Source organism: Cupressus sempervirens, chromosome 11 (assembly GCF_028749045.1).
Source record: "Cupressus sempervirens isolate cs-2001-9-10 chromosome 11, ASM2874904v1, whole genome shotgun sequence".
Lineage (NCBI taxonomy): Eukaryota > Viridiplantae > Streptophyta > Pinopsida > Cupressales > Cupressaceae > Cupressus > Cupressus sempervirens.
In genome coordinates, this window is record NC_143128.1 from 406,443,945 (window position 1) to 406,466,267 (window position 22,323).

At 36.4% G+C, this 22,323-nt stretch overlaps 1 protein-coding gene across 2 annotated transcripts in view; it reads left to right on the forward strand.

Moving 5' to 3' along the window:
* Positions 1–19,815, forward strand: part of LOC149529885 (putative alkaline/neutral invertase F) — a 33,774-nt gene extending 13,959 nt beyond the window's left edge. For both annotated transcript variants that reach the window (XM_089808796.1, XM_089808797.1), the window contains exon 6: positions 19,101–19,815. In XM_089808796.1, the coding sequence (XP_089664922.1) occupies positions 19,101–19,396 (296 nt within the window). In that variant the 3' untranslated portion in view covers positions 19,397–19,815. The remainder of the gene's footprint in view (positions 1–19,100) is intronic.
* Positions 19,816–22,323: the final 2,508 nt, after the last annotated feature.

Consider the following 22,323-nt stretch of genomic DNA (forward strand, 5'->3'; position numbering starts at 1 on the left):
TCAGATTTTGATTAGATTGCATATATTTTATTCTTGTGCTTTGGCACTATTCTCTCTTCCTCTTTTTTGTCTTGATCCGTTGGGGGAATAACAAGTGGTTTTTAGCCTCTTTAAGCATATTCTCAGGTGTTGTACATTACAGCATTTAAATATGTTTTCATCCTTATGCTTTAGAAGACATAAATTGTCCCATCAAAGAGAGGTGTTTGGTTTAATGAGAAACCATATGCCATTTTCTTGGCCATGTGTGTTCTATAATATCTCCCTTCAAGAGGTCAGGCTTTATAGAAGAATCTGACTTTGATATGAATAGAAGAAAACACACACAATTATACTGAGACATGAGGGGGGGGGGGGGGGGGGGGATCTCTCCAAAAATACTTTATTTTGCATTTATAAATTCTCTAAATGGGGTCAGCTCCAAGAGGGGGTCATCTTGATTGTTAAATTATTATTTTGTGTTTATTTTATTCTTATTTCTCCTTGAGGATTGCTAGACACAGGTCAGCCCATGTAGACAAGAAATTCAAATTCTCTTTGCAAAAAAAATTCTATAGAAGGTGCCTCAAATTTGGCCTTTTCATCCACGCTAATTTCTTTATCCTAGATAGTGCTAGTTGGCTTTTAAGATTAATTACAATAATCCAACAGGGGAAAGCAAAGAAAGCTGAAAAATTAAGCTATAGACTCTTCACAATTTGGAGACCACTAGTGAAAATATTTTCAAACACGATCTTCTTCCTTTCATGAGGATGCATTTAATTTCCAATTGTTATTATTTGTGAGTTAAGAATGGTAGCAAAAGCTTGAATGATATAATGAATTCAAACATAGGAACATGGACATTATAGAAAAAAGAGCAGAATGTATCAAGACAAGAGTGCAACTGCATTAGAGTTTAAACCACATGACTGTTACTATCCACTGATTTTGAGCGCATCAGATTTGGAATGTGAATCATGTAGTTTTCATTTGCTTTTTTTTCAGCAATAATTAGGGCTTGAGTGAATTTCATTGTCATGGGAAATCTATATGAAGCAGATTGTAGTTGGCTTTCAATCTTGTTTTTGGAGATTGAAGAACTAGAGAAATATTGTAGAATTCAATTGTTCATAGTGAAAGAATAAACAAAATTAGAGGAAAGAAATGGAGTTTCTCTCGCTTTATTATCTTCCCAAGACAGTCAAGGAGGTAGCAAGGCCATTACCATTACTATCTAGTTTTCGTCCAAGATTCAGGGCTTTTAGGACAAGATTCTGAGCTGTATGAGTTTGTTTTATTATTTATTTATGTTTTAGATCACTGTATTCTTTTCTCTGAAGAAAACTTCATTTGCATAAGCAAATAACAATTAGATTAGGTAAACATTGGCTTTATGTATTCTAAACATTCATCCGCTCTGCAACTTTTGGCACTCTGCAACTTTTTCTTGCTTGTTTGCTTTTCAAATTCTTGATGGTAGACTTTCAGGAGGATCCTTCCACCCCTTGGCTCCTATGGCCATGTGCCTTTGGGGCCATCCTTTGACCCAATGTTGGCTGAAGCTGACCATGGTCTACCACATGTGGAAACAATGGAGGTCTTTGGGATGCAGAACGATGGTTCTGATATGGTTGTCGGGGCAGCAAACCCCACCAAGAATGGCTGGAAATCTGCGCTTGTGGGGGCTTCCAAGAGCATTCTAAAATTTGTCTTGGCTAACATAAATACCACGGATGAAGGAACGAAGATTGGGCTCCTTGACTCGGTGGTGGACAGAACAATGACAGATTTGCATTAGGTAGTGGTAGGTAGATTTCTAAACTTCCGACCTTCAATTGAAATGGTCAGGAAATGGGTCATGGGCTAGTGGAAGTTAAAAGGAAGCGTCTCTACCTCAGCTATGCCAGGTAGCCTCTTCCTTTTTAGGTTTTTGAAGATATTGCTATGCTCCTCGCAGGGTCCTGGTTATAGAGTAAGCATCCCCTTACTATGGCAAAGTGGTAGCTTGGGTTCGACCTGACCACTGACCTTTTGCATATGGCATCGGTTTGGATTAGACTACAGGGACTCCCTATTGAATTTTGGGATGAGTGGATATATTGTTGGATTGGGGATTCCTTTGGGAACTTCATCGTTGTGGATGGTGTTAAACTGTCCAAGTCCAGACTTGTGTTTGCACGATTCTGTGTCAATGTGGTAGTAAATAAAACCCTTCTCACCTTTGACGTCTTAAAGTCAAGGTTTGGGAAGCATATACAAGCATTGATATATGAAATTGCGTCCATGTTTTGTTAGAACTGTAGAACTAGGGGACTCACCGTGGATACTTGCAGATCAAAGGAACATAAATCTAAGGAGAAAGTCTCCTCCCGAGGATTGCGATAAACAATGAGGGGGAAAGTTCGAAAGCCAGCAGAACCACTGCCCAAGAAATTCTTGGAAAAGAGTTGGAGGAAGGAGAAATTATATTCTCTTGGGCGAGGCAAATACTGGAGTCTCAGAAGGTGAGAAACTCTAGGAGACTTTGGAGTTTCAGGAAGTCCCTCAAGGGAAAGAAATCCAACAAACTCTTGCTGAGGAGACACAAACTATCGATACTGACCAACATCAACCAGAGGAGGTCTTGCATTTTAAGGACCCCCAAAACACCTTGAGCTCTCGAGGATTAGTGAACCAACAAAACTTTGCTGATGTGGAAGTAGGAAGTACCACGGATCCTATCTTCCACCATCTTGAGGTGGGGAAGATGCAGGAGCGAGACTTGCAAAACATAGATGACTCTCTGGGAAAGACTTCCCTTGGGATCTGGTTAGTATTACAGACCGTCTGGAGACTACAACACTCAACCCCCCCATTGAAGGGGTATACTAGGAGGACCTCTGGCAAGTGGAGGATACTTCGGTGGAAGTTGAAACAGAGGAGGAAGGGAAACGGAAAACACAAAAGAAGGACAAAACCAAAAAGCTTGAAAAGCCAGATGTGGGAGGAGACTCCACAAGAGGTATACCAAAAGAGAGGGTCAGGCGTCAATGTCATTGCAAGGGAGATTGCTGCTGAAAGGCAACTCACTTTAGATACCCATCGAAGAGATAAGAGATGATCTTCCTATACTAGAATATAAGAGGGCTAAATAGCCCTAAGAAGCAATTTTCTATTAAACAATACATTTTTGAGCATAAGATGGACATCCTATAGATTCAAGAAGTTAAAATGACTTCAATAGATTTACCTAAATTGTTAACAACCTTTGGCTGGGGGCCATGTACTTGTATTCCGAATCCAATGGGACTTTTGGAGGTGTTGCCATCTTTTGGAACTCATCTAGATTGAAAGGCTCCCTCCTTTCCTTTTCCCAAAACTACCTTTTGGTTTCTTTTGAGAAAGACCAGAACTCATGGCAGCTTTTCAATGTGTATGCCCCAAACACTAGGGCTGGTAGAAAATTCCTATGGGAAGAAATATGGAATTGTTTAGAGTCTCTCCCTTTTGACAGTTACTTGTTGGGAGGGGACTTCAACTCCCCTTTATATCCATCTGAAAAGGTGGGGGGCCTTGTTGACTATAACAATGGCATTGGGGATCTTGTTAATTTCATAAATAATTCCAATCTCGTGAATATAAATCTCTCCAGCAACCCCTTTACATGGACAAATTATAGGAAAGGTGCCCGTTTGATCCAGGTCATATTGGATAGGTTTCTTGCCTCCTCTACTTAGGTGGCCTTCGATGATTCTCATTTGAAGTCTTTGCCCCGCACTGTCTCTAATCACAACTCGCTGATGTTTCGGTGGAAGGATACCCCGTTGTGTCCCCCCTTGTACAAGTATGAGATTATGTAGTCTTCCCACCTGTCCTTCAGGGAGCTGGTTAAAAGGTGGTGGAACACTACTGTAACGGGCATTGCTATGTTTACAGTTGCTTCTAAACTAGAGATAATTAAGATTGAGGTCAAAGGATGGAGTAAGCATATTTTTGGGGACATCTTTGTTACCAAGAAAGATCTTGCTTTCTTGTTATCCCACCTCGAAGCCCAACTGGCTAAAGGTAATGCTCTGTTGGATGTTCAACACAGAGGAATAGTGTAGAGGAGATTGGAAACAACTACTGGACAAAGAGGAAACTTATTAGAAGCAACACTTAAGGGTCCAATGGCTGAGGGAAGGGGATAGGAATACTTCCTTCTTCCACTTATCTGCTACAAATCATAAAAGAAGGGACATTGTTGACACTCTCCAAAATGAAAAGGGAGGAACCTGTAATGATAAGCTGCTTGTGGGGGGTATGGCTACCAACTCCTTCAAATCCTTCTTCGCCTGTATGGGTAATGACACAAGAAGGTTCCATGATTTGCTCCTCCTGCACATCCCAAATGTGGTAATTGCCGAGGACAATGAACATCTTTTGGATAGGGTTTTAGACGAAGAGGTTAAAAAAGTGTGTTCTCTATGAATGCTTTCAAGGCCCCTGGCCCGGATGGCTTCTCACCAGCCTTTTACCAGGAATTCTGGGACATTGTGGGATTGGATGTGTCTAGAGCTACCAGGGACTTCTTCAAGATCGGTGAAATGTTACGACAAGACAATAAAACCTACATTGTTTTGGTTCCTAAGCACAACACTCCAGTTAATATTAATGACTATAGACCTATAAGCCTATGCACCACCTTTTACAAAATTCTCTCCAAAATCATGGTTAAGAGGATCAAGACTATATTGGATAAAATTATTGGTGTCAATCAAAAGGGGTTTGTCCCATAAGACAAATACTGGATGCTACCATCTCTACACATGAAATCATCCACTCTATGGACAAAAGTAAGCATGTAGGTATGGCTCTCAAACTTGACATTTCCAAAGCTTATGATAATGTTAATTGATCCTTTCTTTACATAATTCTTTCTTGCTTTGATTTCAATAGCATATTTGTCACTGTAATCAAGGAATGTGTGGAAATGGTTAACTACTATGTTATTGTTAATGGCACATCGGGAGGAGTTTTCTGGTCAGATAGACAGGGGGATCCCCCTCTCACCCTACCTGTTTATTATGGTTACTAAGGTCTCAGGAAGGAATATGCAAAGATTGGTTGACGAGCAAAAAGTGAAAGGCATCAGATCGGCCTTGACCATCCCCCATCTATTATCTAGCAGTTTGTGGATGACACCTTTTGTTTTGGTGAGTCCTTGGTGGTGGAAGCTAGAGATTGGAAACGCCTATTAGATCAATATGCACATGCTTCTAGAAAAAAAATCAACCTTCAAAAGAGAAAAATCTTCTTCTTTAATACTGATCAAGACATTCAAAACAAGATTACCGAATTCTAGGTTGCCAATTGGCTGACCTCCCCCCTACGTATCTTGTCCTACCTCTCACGGTCAAGGAGGTTAAGTCTAGGTTTTGGGACTCTATCCTAGAGAGAACTCAGAAAAAACTTGTGGGATGGAAAGGCAAACTTCTCTGTCAGTGGCTAAACTCCAGCTTTTAAAATCTACCCTCTAGGGTATACCAATTTACCTCCTATTCATTTTAAAGATTTCTGGTGTGATGGCTAACAAACTGGAAATGATATAGCACAATTTCTTATGGTTTGGAACTGAGGAGGAAAAAAGACTCTCTTGTTAGTTGGGACACAGATTGTGCTCCTAAAAAGTGTGGAGGCTTAGGTCTAAGGAAAGTCAGGAACATCAATAGAGTTCTCAATTGTAAAATGGCTTGGAAGCCAATGATTGAAGAAGAGAACTCGTGCAACATTATGAGAGCTAAGTTATACAAGGGGGAAGTTTTGAGGACAAGTTTAAAGATAGGAATTTGCCTCAGGGCTCCAAAATTTGGAATAACATTACTAAATGTAATTCCCTTCTTCAAAAAGGTTTAAAATGGCAACGTGGAAATGGCTAGAAAGTAAGATTCTGGAAGGACAATTGGAATACTACTACCCAGTTTGACACTGCAAGGAATCTTAATTTGAGTACTATGCTGTCACATAGATTGGGTGATAAAGTGGAGGGGTACATTAGAAATGGAGATTGATTAACTTGAGTCTTTGACCAACAATCAGGAGTTACAAATCATTTCTCAAGAGTTGATTGACAACCTAAAGCACACGAGAATCCATTAGATTGACATTGAGGACAAAAATCTTTGGGCCCCTACGACCTCTGGAGGCTTTTCCACAAAGTCTGCCTATGATCTCACCCTTGCTTTGCCAAACTCTAGTCTTGAATGGGGCAAAATTTGGGATAAGCACCTCACTCTTGAAATAATTTTTTTTTTGGTGGACTCTTCTGCATGGAAAAGTTCTCACTCAGGATAACCTGATTAAAAGAGGATTTAGCTTAGCCAATGTGTTATGTGCAAAAAAGAACAACTCGATTGGACTATGGATGTAGATCTCAAATAATTTGTTAATTGGGTTAGCCTCTCTAACCACCCTCTCATTCATATCCCATGGAAACTCATCCCCCCTCACATTTGTTGGTGCATCTAGAAGGAGAGAAATAATAGGATCTTCCGTGAAGAAGAAAGCACCCCCAAGGTTACCTTCCATTTGGGTCTTTGGATGCTGTCTGAGAATGTGATTGCTAGTCATTAGAAAAGCCCGAACTCACCCCCCTCCCCTGAGGATATTGAAATTGTGAAGGAATGGAACCTTCTACAGGGTTTCAACAGGATTGATAGTACTAAAAAAGTGGCTAGAGCTAATACCGAATGGGCTCCTCCACTGCCTGGATGGTGTAAACTTAACTTTTATGGGGCTATCAGAGGAGAGAAACAGGTGGGTGGAGGCATCATAAGGGACTATGATAGTAAATGTATGGCTGCCTTTGCGAGACCTCTAAGAGACCACATAGTCAATCAGTCTGAGGGCATGGTGCTCCTTTGGGGTCTTAACATTGCCTTGGCTATGAGGATAACTAAAAGTGAAGTCAAGGGTGACTCTAAAGTCATTATACAAGCCATCCAAAGGAAGGGTAGTGCTTGGTGGAGAGTTAGTACCATTCTTGATGATGTCGCCGCTCAACTGCTTAAATTCTAGAACCATAAATGTGGGCACATATATAGGGAGGGAAATGCAATTACGAACTCCATGACTGCCAGTGGGCTGCAAATGGAAGGGTTAAGATGTTGGAGGGAGGTAGATCAACTTCTTGAAGACACAAGGAAACTCATCGGGAGGGAGAAACAAATGGGAATAGGTAACCATGGTTAACGCCAATTGGTGGGCTATGTGACAAAGTCATAAGGGTACTAAGAGTTACCCTTTCCTTTTTTCTAAAATTTTCGGTTTCCGAAAAGACACTTGGCACACATTAATTATGAGCTGGAAAGGTAACATTGAACTCGATTGGAGGGATTACGACCACATTAAAATGGGCTTTTTGAATTTCATTCTCTCCGCTCTACGAAAAATTCATTCTTTGCATTGAGTCTAACAGGATAGACGGTGCCTTTAGAAAAAATGTGAAGGCCATGTTTGTGTGCGAGGATTGAGGACTATTATAGTTCATGGAACATATGACCAGAGGGCATGACGAAAGTATCTCAAAGTAGTTTCTGGCATCTTGGAATGACTGGGAAGTTACAGGGAGAAGCCTAACCTTTGAAGTGAATGAAGAGGTCATTGCTAAGGCCATGGGCTTGGCCATGGAAGGAAGAAAATGGAAAAGAAACAAGTAAGACGTTTGATTACGAATCCCTAAAGCAATTCTTCAATCCCTTGGAGGAACTGATCAATAAACAAGGTGGGTTTAGCAGAAAAGATCTCCTGGGTGTATGGAAGGATGTCTGCCACAATATAATGAAATACTTCACCCTTGAAGGTAAGTTTTTACTATTTACTACTTTTATCATTTGCCTTTCCTTAACCATTTGCACCATAAAGTCCTAATTTTCATCCTGTTTTACTTGCTTTATTCCATAGAAAGCATTATTGAAGCTAATCGTAAAGATAAGGACAATGTTATTGTGCACCAAGGGTTGTTGTTTAGGCTGTATAATTTTCACCATGCGTTATGCCCTTCGGTCAATGAGCCCATTGTTACGCATGTTTCCACTCTGCTTGGGTCCCTTGAAGTTGGCACCTCTTAGCTAGGCAAAAAAAGGTCTAGAATTGAATTGTCCTCCTCGCTTGACCCTAGCGAAAAAACTAGTGAACTTACTAGGTCCCCTAAAAAAGGCAAGAGAGGTAGTATATTGTGGAGTCAAGAGACATTATTAAAACCTTTGAAGCTCGTAGGTCTAAGTGGCTTGCTAAGGAGAAATGTAAGCAAGCATTGAAGAATACTGAAGGGTCGGAGCTTGATAATTTTGTGGGAAAATTTTTGCCCAAACCTCGAGCAAGTCCATGGACTCCCCCCTGCCTCTGATGTTAGGAATACCCCCCTTCCTACCTCCTCTGATACCCATATTAAAAACCCTATCCCGAAACCCGCACCCAACCCCTCTTTTACGCAAGTTTCTTTCATGGAGGCGGCTAAGGACACTGGTGGCTCGACACCTAGTGGGTTATTGGGAAAGGTGAAGGATAAGCTTGAGAAGCATGAAGTGGCATTGCAGGAGCTCAAAAGAGAGGTTGGTAGCTTTAAAAAAAGGATCAAGGACTTGAACAAGTTTTCTATCAAAGTGATGCATGCCTGTTCTGTGACGCTATGTGCTCTACATGAGAACATTTTTGGGTCCAAGCCTAAGACGAAGGAAGATTATAAGGAAGTGTTCCAATTCCTTAAAGAAGAGTGGTCTTACGCACTACTATTAAAGTAGTTGGGAAGCAATTAAGTTTTTTGTTATGGCTTTTACTGTTTTTTGATTAAGAGCCAGGTTGGCTTTAGAACTTCTACTTGCTTTGTGAGGCATAGACACTATGTTTTTATGATTATGCTGCAAGACTCTACTTTTAGTACTGTTTATTCTTTGAACTTTTTGTTTTTGATAGAGGCAAACTAAGGGTTGTTGTTTGTGCGCTGAAAAGGTTCTAGTGTTATTAATGTGCTATTAATATGCTAGTTTTGTTACATGGGCCAACACCTTTTTTCTTCTTTTAATGATAAAATACAATTAGATTAGGTCTTTTTTTGATATCTTGAATTCAAATTTAAGTTAATAGATAACTAACTTGTTTCTTTATGCAAGGGGGTGCTTTGTTAGTAGATGCTTCTCTATCCTTGTGTTATGTTCAACAACTCTTAGTTTGTGCCCCTTTCTTTTACATTAGTCTCCATAGTTATGAGACTACTTTCTTGCTTTTACTTTAATGTTTATAGTTATTAGTATACTTTAAAATAGAATTGAAGATTCATGTTCTTTTCTGATCCTCATTGAGACTTCTAGTGGCATTCCATCTTTCCTTGTGAACTAGAGCTGCATTAAATCATTGGGAATGGACGTTTCATAACAACCACATTACTTTAAAATTCAAGGTAGAATTTCCAAATATAATATTGTTTGTAGTGCCAACAAACCACAATAAATATTAGGCACACAAACCTTTTGAACAAGCCCTACATGCTCCCATACATGCTTACTACGCCTTTGATTATTGCAAATTCCCTGTAAGAATTGATTGCAAATTGAAGCCTAAGTGCCCTCACCTATTGCTTCAGGTTTCTTCAATTATTGCTATGGATCTCATTTGATGTCCATAAAAATAATCATCTAAATCCTTGAATGCACATCCCTTGCGCATTTCATAGATGCTTGCTTGTTGGCACTCTAAAGGCTGACAACACATGTAGGGTGAGTAGACCAATACAATAAGTATTATTGGCAACCTAGATCTTGGTTGCATTTTGGATGAGATCATCGGTTGGCTATGTAAAGTAGCTCAAGAGTGCATTGTACTCATCAACGTTGTGGTCGTTATAGGTGCTGCTTTCTATTGTGGAGTTTTTCCTCCTTTGATGATTTTTTTGTTGCTAAGTGATTTGTAGTCCTTAAATGAGGGTTGTGATGTTCCATTGATTAGGAACTTCCAGCACCTCATACTTTTATCTATTCAAATATGTCCTATTGCAACATTTGGGAAAAAAATTTGTTAACTGCCTCGTTAATTTTCAAAGTTCCACAAAGGTGATAATGCTTAAATTCACCAAGCCATAAAGCTCTTGCAGGTTACCATCTTAGTGGATTTCATTTAATTACTGAACTCTTGTGTAATTATTTCAAGTGATTTCTTAATGATTGGCCTAAAGGTACTTATGTAACCTTAGGAGGATGAGGCTCTTCCATAGTTCCTAGATTTGAATTCGGCAAGGTTCACTTGACTTGGGACTTAGGACTCGAGACTTGGCAAAAAAATCGGCACTGTGAAAATAACCCAAGAAATTTAGAGATTTAAAATTTGTTTCATGGACCCTTTATTGAATAAAGCTTAAGACACAATAACATAATCAAATAGAAGCTAATTTTATCATACACTCAAGTACACATCAATCACATAAGTATAAATGCAAATTGTAGTTGAAGGAAATAGAAAACTTAGATATATAAAATGATAAATAGGTCAAATGCATATAAAACTCATGGAATATGAAATCAATGACATCAAATGTTCCAAATATATATCAAGATTCAAACAAAAACAGGTCTACGGCTCAACCTTAGCCTTAGGGGAGCCTGCATCCCTCCTAGAAAGGCGTCTAAGGTAGGCCCTAGATGAGTGAAAAGCCATAGTTTGTACTTGTAAGACGCCACTCTGACCAACATCAGATGTGCTTGTTTCTATGTCTGATTTTGCTCTATCATGCTCCTCTACCATAGCTAGAGCCTTAGTTCTCTATCCATCTATTCAATTCACTCAAGGGTCCTTGTTAGCAAATAGGATTCGTAGACTTGGTGATCTACTTGGATCCTATATTGACCTCCTCTAGTGTGATCAAGGTGGAGTCACTACCCAAAATTTGTCTCGTTCTAAGATGAAGGTTGCAATAAACGGATACTAGATCATTAAACCTATCCATGGATAATATATTGTGCCTTTGGGTGATTTTGCTCAAACATGTTCTAGTTGCACTCACAACTCGAAGCGTTGCATGATTGACTCAATATGCAAATGACAATTCTCTGAAAGTTTGGTGTTTTAGCACCAAACATTAGCCACCATCTATCTGAAATAAGAAAAAGAAAAGAAAACAATCTCAATTCCAACTTTAAGAATAAATTATAAAATCAAATTATGCACTTAAACATATATTTTTATTTGGCTGCAGTTCTGTGCAACTGGCTTTGTACATTTGACTATGAAACAACTCCCCTTGTGAGTTATTGGATGTCTTTATCTCATGGAATACAGTTCTGATATCAGTATCACTAGTAGACATCTTCTCTAACACAAAATAGAGCCCTGTAAGAACCTCCTCATCCACCTTTAAATCAGGGTAGTAGTGGTATGCCGGATTGAGGTATTAAACGATTGCATGGGTGGCCTTGTGAAGCTGGAGGTGCCATTTTGTATTAGTTATCACCCAAATGGGATGATACTTACTCTCATCTACTCCATATACGAATCTAATGACCTTATTGGCCCTATCCATGCCCTCATATATATAGGCCATGTTGGGCTTCTCTCCATCAACAACTTGCAAGAATGAGGCATAAATAGTTAAGTGTAAATGAAAATAAACAAAATGTAAACAAAAGTAAAATTTGAATATAAATTAAATGTAAAACATAAATCTAAGTATCAAATATTTACTTCCACGTCTCTATACAAGGGGTCCAAAAACTTGGCTCATAAAAAATGTAATATTGTAAATCAATCCCTAGAGTGGTCGCATTGTAGGTTGAGGAAATCTATTCTTCATAAACAAACATGTGCCTCAAAAAGCTTCATTTGACTCCATCAAGGATTTTAATGTGATAAAATTTGAGGCAGTTCTTGTGATTCCAAGATGAGCCAGGTTTTTGGCCTTATCAATGCACGTCTTGACCCATTCAAGCTTTTCAATATCCTTCAATACGAGGTCAATGCAATGGGCTGCACATGGATACCAAAAAATGCTTGGTTGTCTCCATCAAAACTTTACCTACAAAACAATAATTTGTTGCATTCTCTGTCATGAGTTGATTTGCATTTACTTCGCCCAGCTCGCCTAGGACTTCTTCAATAGCCTCACATAAATATGTTTCATCTTTGAATGTGAGGAAGCATCAATGGACTTAAGGAAGACAATGGATCCTGAAAATAAAACAAAATCAATGATCAATCAATAAATCATAAATTACAAAATTCAAATATTAACTAGATTAAATTCAAATCATTCAATACATTTAGGGAAGTAAAATGATCAATCACATTTGTGGGAAACAAGAAAATTTAAGAGTATACAATTCCTCCTATTGGTCCAAGTTTTCAACCATCGGTCATGATGGTGCAACCCATTTTGCTCCAAAATGCAAGTTGCTCTTCTAATTCAACTTTTATATTATCAACCATTTCTAACAAAAGTGGGTCATTTAACTCATTTTCAGTGGGGGCTTTAAATCCCACCTTGTAAATGGTTACGACATTGATTATACCTTTCTCATAAGATCTGTCACAAATAAATTACATAGGTATGTGCAATACAATAATAAAAAATCACTACACAAAGAAAACTATAAATTTTAAATTTAAAACAACCAAATATAAAAGAATTACCTGGCTGCAACAAAAAGAATGTTGCAAAAGTACCAAACCTTGCAAATTGCTTTTTATTTGTAGCATCATGTACCTCCTTGTTCCAAGCCATGCTCTCAGGTGAAGGCTGTGAACTAAGAGTAGTGTGTGGCACAAGATATGAATCCAACTTAGACTTTCGAACTCTAAGGCCAGACCTAATAGCGCCACTAGAAGGAAAAGAAGTAGAAGCACTGGGATGGAACAAAGGGATGAAAGAACACTCTCTAACAAAACGTGCAGATGTGGCTGAACAAGAACCGATACTTGCCAACTTCTCCCTTTGCTTCTTCTTTTTTTCCTTCTTCAAATGTTTCTAGTGCCACATAGCATGCAAAAACAACCTTAGGAGATGCTAATTTAAATGACTCAATATCATGGCCATGCATCCTAGAAATATGGTATAAATCTATTGATACCACCATGATTAATTCCTTTACAATATTTAAATTTAAATAGTCCTTTTTTTTTCTTATAGGAAAATCTTTGCTATATATCCTAGTCTCATCCTTTTGACGTGGTTTCTTAGCCTTAGGGTTAGGTGTAGGAGTAGTAGGATCTAGGAAAAAATATGGCTTTCAAAACCTCAATGCTGCTACAAAAAGACAATATTACAAAAAAAAAAAAAAACATTTGTGCATTGTGTTTTATAAACTAATACAAATGCTTTGGCATATTTGGTTGGAGAGGAATCATCGCATATTCCAAGATGTTCGTCTTGGTGTTTTGCATCTTTGGTGGAAAATATCACATTCTCTTCAGGAAACTATTCTTGTGAAGTGTGAGCTTGATGGGGGTATGGATCTGATTGATCTTGCTATCTGTAATCGCCTCAATTTTCATCTGCAGGATGGGGCTGCAGCTCATAGGTTTCCTTCTATGTCCAGGCAGCTTCACCATCAGAGGAAGGGCTGGGTTAACCGGGATGGGCACTGGACTCCTCCTCCCTGTGGAGTTCTGAAAATTAACACTGATGGTTCTTCCCGTGGGAATCTTGGTCCGGCTGGTATTGATGGAGTGGCTCGTTATAGTTCTGGGGATGTTAAATTTTTCTTCTCAGTTCATAAGGGTGATTAGACTAACAATCTCATGGAAGCTCAGGCATATTTTATATGCTGTGGAACAGTGTTGCTTGCGGGGATGGAGTAAGATTATCTGTGAGTTTGATTCCCAAGTGGTGGTGGACATGCTTTCTTCGCAAGAGCTTGAGGATGTTAGTTGGCAGCTGGCCACTGTTGTTAAGCAGATTCTTTTCTTCTCTTCCTCTTTTCAGTTCATTAGGTTCACGTATATTCCTCGTGAATGGAATAGAACTGCTGATTGTTTAGCCAAATGGGCTTCTAGTCATGATCCGGGTTGGAATATTAGGGATAGGAGGCAACTGTCCTTTGAGATGGTGCAAGTATTTGATGATCTTGTTGCTCAGGATCGAGCTCCTTGTTGAGCTCTCCTTGTTGTATTCCTTTCTGTCTTAATAAATTTTTACCCCTCTTTTTGAAAATATCAATAAACTAATACAAAAAAATTAATTTTTTTCCCAAAAATAAATGTATGATTTTTGAAACTTTTCAAGCCTTGAGCCTGGATTCTTTTCCTTTCAAACTTAAAGTTGAAAGAAAGAAGAACAATCAACAAATCCTACATTTTTATTAGGAAAAGTTTGTAAATATATATTTACAAATTTCTTCTAAAAAAAATGTAGGGTTTTTTGATTGTTCTTTCTTTGAAGTTTGAATTTGAAAGGACAATATTAGAGAATTGGAAATAAAAAGAAAAGAAAAAGAATATTGTTGTTTAGAAAAGACAAAAAAACCTATAAAATTTCACATAACAAACTTGAAATGAGATGCGCTCTTTGCAATTGTTGGCATGGACTCTTTGACGCATCAAATGCAAGTATAATGCTGCCCCAATGTAATTTCTGGAAGATTTTTTTTGCTCTGACTCCTTGTTAGTTGTGCTTCTATGGACTCTTATTTTTCTTCTAAACTCACTCTTCTCTTTTTTTAACAATAGAATGAAATGAGATGCCTTTTAGGGTTGCAAAGAACAAAAAAACATAACTTAAAAATTTCTAATTTTATGTTTTAATTTTGGCAAATTGACTTTGCATCGTGTGCCAAGTCCCATCACCGGGTCTCGTTGGGTCACATGTAGAGTCATGAGTTGTGGTGAGTCTGGCCCCAGATTCAACCAAGCTCGAGTTCAAGTCCCTAGGCTCACCCAAGGTCATCTAGCCTAGAACTGGCCAAGTCTAGGCGAGTTCTAATGAGTTTAAGAACTCTAGGTTCTTCCTAGGAGGGGGAAGTATTAAAAAACAAAGCTCTAGGAAACAAAATAGAGAATGATATGTTGTGTTTTATTGATCAAATGATGCTTATTTATACAATCATGGAGACAAACCACTTCCCAATAAATTTGCTTTACTAACTGACAACAAACTACAGAGGAATGACAACTAACTGTGAGAAAGAGGACAGACCTATTTTAGTCATTGTTTGCAACTCAAACTCTTTTCCACAAATGCATCACACACTTAATGATTTGGTTTTGACTTGTTCTAGCAATAATGGGATCAAGATGGATTACGATCATTTCTGCCTACAAACTAGGAGTAAAATTGACTAGACACATAAAACAAAACAACATATTTATACAGAAACTATTCTTGAAAATAGTTCATAGACCAGTAAGACTTTTTCAAGTTGCTCCCAATTGCTGGTATAGTGTTGCATCTATCATCCAAGCTTCCAATACCATGGACACCATTTGCACATGAAATGCCTCATAAGCCTTGTAAGAGTATGATACTATGCTTTCACATTTTTAGATCTCCCTAAACTATTAGACACCAATTCTCACACGTGTCTCATAACCCCAAATAAGGCATAGTTTCTCCAATGCATCAGCACCTCATACTTTTAAGCATCCATCTAGCCTCTGCTGCATCCTTTCCTTTCTTCAAAGTGATTGACTTCTTCAAAATAAAACAAGTTTTTCATTTTCAATTATTTCATCAACACTAACAACATCTGGTGGTTCTGCATGAACAACTATATTTATTGATTCTTCAATTTCACCTTTAAGAAGGTCATTTGCACAAATTTACAATTGATTGCAGTAAGCCCTACTGTCCTGGCAATAGTAGCATTTAATCTCATTCTTACCTGACATTCTTTTTCCCATTTTTTTCTGTGAGTATAATGCAAGATTGAGTTTAATATCTTCTCTTGAATCTCTTGCAATTGTTCTCTTTTCTTCAACCAAGAGCGTTGAAATCACATCTTCTAAATTTTCTGAAGGCATCTGACTGAGAGTATATTTTGAAGGGAAACTATATGGCAAGATAGCTTTAGTATCATCTTATCAATCACAACACCAACTTCTGCTAGTTGATTGATGGGAGTATATTTTGAAGGGAAACTATATAGCAAGATAGCTTTAGTATCATCTTTATCAATCACAACACCAACTTCTGCTAGTTGATTGATGGGAGATCTCAGACTACTAATGTGGTTAGACATAGTAATTCCATCAGACACTTAAAATCAAAATAGCTGTAGCTTCAAAGAAAACTTTTCATTTGTTGCATTTGCTCCAAACAGCTTAGTTAGTTAGTTGAAGTATCCATTTTCTGAATTTCTACAATTAAAAATAATAAGATACCTTTCAATGTTGCACATCAACAAGATTTTTAGTAGCACCATATTTACACCCTCACAGTAGCAATTTCTTTTGAGACATAGATGGCCCTGATACCACATTAAAAACAGAGCTAAAGAAAACAGAACAGAGAAACCATATACTGTATTTTATTCAATCAAATGACACTTATTTATACAGTCATGGAGACAAACTGCTTTCCTATAAATCTGCTAAACTAACTGACAACAAACTACAGAGGAATGGCAGCTAACTGTGAGGAGGAGGACATTTCCATTTTATTCATTGTTTGCAGTTCAAACTCTTTGCTACATATGCATCAAACACTTAATGATTCAGTTTTCTTATTCCAAGCGGAAGCCGTACCAAACGTTTAAAGAAGGGTATTTATGCTCTTGATCTTTATGTATTCTGTAGCTTTTGCTCTTGATTACCTCTAGGTTTGAGTTGAGGAGTATGCAGAAGATAATTAATGCCTTTGACTCAGTGAAGGCTGGTTTGATCAACAAGAGAGTACTTTGGTTGAACGAAAGGCATTAATCAAACATGAGGAGACCAAGAAATTTCTGAGCCTCCTCAGCGTTTAAGTTAAATGCATAAAAATAAAATAAAATAAATTAATTCACCATATTTCTGAACTCTGCATGGAGTTATAGGCCATAAGGAACATAGACGAATCATTTTGCATGCAGTGCTTTATTAGGTGGATATGTTAAGTAATAGTCATTTGATCCAAGGGTTTGAGTGTATTATTATTGTTAGGAAATCGTGTTGCCAACTTAGTTGAGGTGGGTGGTTTTCAGTTCAGAATCATTGATTTTCTAATCAAGGAAAGTAAAATTGATAGCCTAACCACTCCAACTTCTGTGATGTATAAATGATGGCTGAAATGATTAGTGCAGGGGGATCCATCTAGAGAGGAGGAGATCTAAAGAGACAAAGGCCACTCTAGATTATACCCAAGTCTTATTGTCCTTTAAAGGTCCCCCTTTTATAAAATTTGTTATCTTTGATTGATTAATAAGTTCTAGTTAAATTATGAATTTTATGACTAGCATTGCTATTTTCTACATCTGATTTTTGTTTTCATGTCCTATTCATCTTGATTGTTGCTTTCAAAATAGAAAGACAAACTATTAGGAATATTAATTTTTGTAGAGGTAGATAACATAAGTCTATAAATTTTTCATTTACAACACGGCTTAGTAAGTTTATCATATATTCTGTAAGTTAATGAGTACATAAATCCTAGATGTATGTCATCTACTAGGAATTCTATTAGAGTTAGTAGGTGTCTTAGATCATTTTCTAGAGTATTACATGTAATGTCGGTATGTGGAATGAGTCAAATGTTTGTGAGTCCAGAGAGCTCATATGCATCATCTTGCAGAACAGGGTTTAGGTGCATCTATGACAAGGTTCTCATGAAAGAAGACGAATTGAAGCATTCCATTGTCGCTGAAGGACTACAACAAAATCTTTTAGTAAATGGGTCCTGCATATCTTCAATTATATGTGTTTGGAATTTAGAGGAGGCCAGATAATGATCACAAAATGTGTCTATTTTAGTATTTACCTATCAGATGTCATCAATATTGGCTGTACATGTCACAGTATTTTGTGTTTTATTCTTACAGAGTTTTTAAAAAAAAATTATTTATAGCTCTTGTTGCATGTTCAAATGGAATTATTTCAGAATATTTATTTAGTTTTCTTTTTGCATTTTGTGTTGGTATGGGCGTAATATATATTCAGACTTAGATAAATGATTGGTGCGGCTTGCATCCTATGGGAATATATTATATTTAAAATTCATGTAAAACATGTTCTCGGTCTTGCCTATCAATGTGCTGCCTTATCATGGGTTCTTTCAAATGCGAAGCATGCCTGGTAGGCGTGTAACTCAGGTTATTATCATGGTAATTTTTACGTTTTATCTTTAGTAGCTTTCTCGTTCTTTTTTTGTAGCCAATTTACAATATATCATCATTTCAAAGGTTTATGATATTTCACAATCTTGGAATGTGCTAGATGCTTTACAAATAGCCATCAACAATTACTACTTGGCATTATAATGGTTTTGCCTTTGTTGGTTGACCTTGATATCATAAAAGATATGAAATGTGTAATTATAATTTGGATACAACTATTTTCTCTCTCTGAAATGCGATATATTCTTTTGAAGTGGATCTTGAAGGCCTTTTTGTTTATCAGATAGAAAAGTTATAGTTGCCTTGTTGAACTTTGTTACCAGCATCCTGTGCATCTCTTAGAGTAGAAACCTCAAATCCTTATTTAGATTCTTTTATTTCTAGGCAACTCTTCAGGCTGTGACTGAAAATAGAGCTCATTACATGACAAGTTTTGAGATGACCATCTCATAAATCCTGCCAGTTCTATGACTGAAGTTGTTGGACTATATGTAATAGCGAGCTATTTTGACATAGCATATCTTGAAGATTCATATATTGTTGTTTCTGAAAAGGATTGTTATTTGTTGCATTGATGTTGGGATCACTCTGTGATCCATCATCAGAGAGAGTAAATGTTATTCGTTGCATCAATGTTGGGAGCACACTGTGATCCATCATCAGAGAATGTCTGTTTGAAATTTTGGCAGAAATTAATTAACACATTAAATGATCAGTTATGGTCCGTAGAAGTGATTATTCCAGGCTTCTCCTGTATCACCAATTTTTGGGATTTTTAGAATTTGAACCACAATATTTTTGATGTTGAATAGTTTTTAAGAATATACTGAAAGTAGAACGATTCTAAAAATTGCATTTATGGTGTTCATGCAGTGCTCTTGTGGCTACTCACTGCAGCTTGTGTCAAAATAGGAAGGCCACAAATGGCAAGACGAGCTATTGAATTGGCAGAAAACAGATTATCCAAAGATGGATGGCCTGAATATTATGATGGCAAGCTTGGACGCTTTATTGGAAAACAGGCTCGAAAATGGCAAACTTGGTCAGTTGCTGGATATCTGGTAGCTAAGATGATGCTTGAAGATCCATCCCATTTGGGTATGATATCTCTGGAGGAAGACAAGAAGATGAAACCCTCCCTTACCAGATCCGCCTCTTGGACGATGTGAAGAAGTCTATACTTTTCTTTCTTCACCTTCTAATTAGATTAAACTCTCTTGTTTGCATACCAGTGGGTGAATTCAAGGCACTTGATTGCATAGCAATTCAAGCAATGCCATCCCGGGTAGATTTATTAGGGTGAAACTACAAGGTTAAATGCTCTTTCTTGCGATTGTATACAAAATGTTGAATAAAATGTAGTAGATAGTCATGAAAAATTCCTTTCATATTTCACTTGCTAACTGGAATATCTAAAGCTAAACTTTAATGTTTTGGGGCCGATTCGTCAGCGAATTCAGTTAGGCAGTGTGCATCGGATGGCTGAGTTAAATAATCACGTAAGAGGCTGAAGCTAAGATGCATTAGAATTATAATGTGTTGTGATTAATTATTATTATTTATATACTTCCAATGGTTTCAAACCCAAGACCTCCCAGATAAACATAAGTAGCTGTTTCTTTAAAAAAGAATGCAAGTTTTTATTCATGTAGTAATAATTTTTTTACTGTCTAAAAAAGTAAATATAGACGTTTCCAAGTCATAATAGATATCAATATATATGACTGAGAGTTGAGTATGTTGGGTAAAAGAAGTTGATTTAATGTCTAAAATAAGTGTAATGCATATATATATATATATATACTGTTATGAGAAAAAGACAGAGGATATGGGTAAAAGAAGTTGATTTAATGTTTGAAATAAGTGTACTGCATCATATTTGTGACATTAAATATTAGTGTTGATGATTATTCGTAATTGAATGAAATTAATTTTTTTAGATTACATTAGAGAAAGATCATTATTATTGTGTGGGATGTTGGTCATCTTTAAATTTTAGAGCTTTTCACTCTGAAATAAACGTTATGATAAAAAATATGAAATATGTACATATTTATGCATGAATGTATTTATGTACATATGTATGTTTGCATGTATGTTTTATTTTATAGATTAAGCTAAAATTAATCCAATCCAAATTAATTAGATCAAATTTACCAATCAACCTATAAACAAGAATCACAAAAATTAACTTAGATTTAAATAATTAATCTTATAAGTTTTAGTATTTAATTTAGATGATCCACTATCAATTTTTTTTTCCAATGTACTTTCCACCAAATCAAAAAACCAAAGTTGTAAACACAAACCTAAATTAAAATGCAAATCGGTAAGTTAAAATTATAAAATGAATCCTATTTAGATTTGTATAATCACTCTATAGGTTCCCCTTGAGATGGAATGCTATATCGTATTACGTTGAATGTAATAGGTATTGAATAAAGCAATATAATAGATCACTTTTTGGACATTTTAGTTTTTTCGATTCTAAAATGGATTGCTTTCTGATTTTTCAAGTTCACACTTTAGAGCAGAGAAGCAATTTTCAAGATTTATGGAGAATGGTTATTAAATAAATTTACTTAATTATTACATATCTTTTTCTTTTGCATTCTTTGATGTTATTTCAGTTATGTCTTTTTCATTTGCATTCTTTGATGTTATTTCAGTTATGTCTTTTTCATTTGCATTCTCTTATAGTATATCACTTGACTTTAATCTTACAAGAAGTCAAATAAATATTAGCTATGCTTGCTTTTGTTTTATAATTTTTTTTATTGAACAAAGTAAAAATATACAATCATAGAAATAATAAACAATTCAATTTTTTTTATAAGAACAACATATACATATATATTAAATAAGAGCTTTTGGAGCTATCTATGATATTTGACATTTTTAGCATGCATTTGAATGAAGTGATATTAAATTTCTTTCAAAAGCTTATTTTGTAGGTAATTTCCTTCTTTAGCTGAAAATGTAAAGAAACAAAATTGTATGATAACATTATAGTAAAACCATACCATTTATATTTATATGGTTAAAGATAATAATTAAAGATCTACTTTTCTAAATATGTAGCAAGATGTTTATCTAATTGAATCAACAAAAATATTCTAGTTTAGCCCCAAACCTAAAACAATTTATTTTCATCCCAACACATTAAAACATAGTAGGGAAATGGTCAAGTTGCACCTCTATTTCTTCTTAGCTCAAGAACAATCCCATGAATTTTTTTTCTTATCTTTAGCATGTTAGAGAAAAGTGCTATTAATTGGAACAATTTTTTAATATCTTAGTTTATCCTCTACAAACACTTTATTATGTAAAGATTTCCAAGTTAGAACTTAAGCATTAATTTTAACTTTAGTCTTCAAGATGTAGGCATTAAGGTTTCTCCATTTCTTTTTGTTGAATTTTGTAGCCCCATTTGTTAATCAACCTTGAATTTAGCTTTAGTTTAAGAAGAAGTGACGAATAAATCTTTTGTAGGAGGAAATAGAAAAAAAACTTTTGGGTAAGTACCATAGAAGAAAAAAGTGAATAGTACACAATGTAACCATGTTATGTGTACTTTTCATAAAATTCAAAATTGGGCTTGGCTCGTTACCAAGCCAAGCAAATAATATTTAAAAAAAACAAACCAAAAATGCGATCATGTTTTTACTCGTGAAAATAAATTTTAGTTTGCCCGTGGGTTGGGCCATTTTCATGCCCAAATTCGCAGACAACAGGGGTCAAAGTGAAAGAACACACACAAACGCGATCAAGCTTGGCTCCCTCAATCTCGAATTCATCTTGTTTGTTGAAAATCTTTGACAACACCTCCATTAAAAGGTTAGTTATCTTTGTTTTTGTTTTTTGTATTGTATGTTGTATTATTTTATGTTTTTTGTATTGATTTGTGTCTTTTATAATCATTTGATAATCAAATACATCTAGACCTAGTAAACACAAATGAAACCAAAGGCCATCTCCTGCTGAAGGAGCAAACATTAACCCTTGAGGGGCAACCCCAAACACAAAAAACCCTCAAATGGTTGCCCCTCAATAACCACCACCACGTCTAGGGCCTCCACTAATCCCATTGGATCAT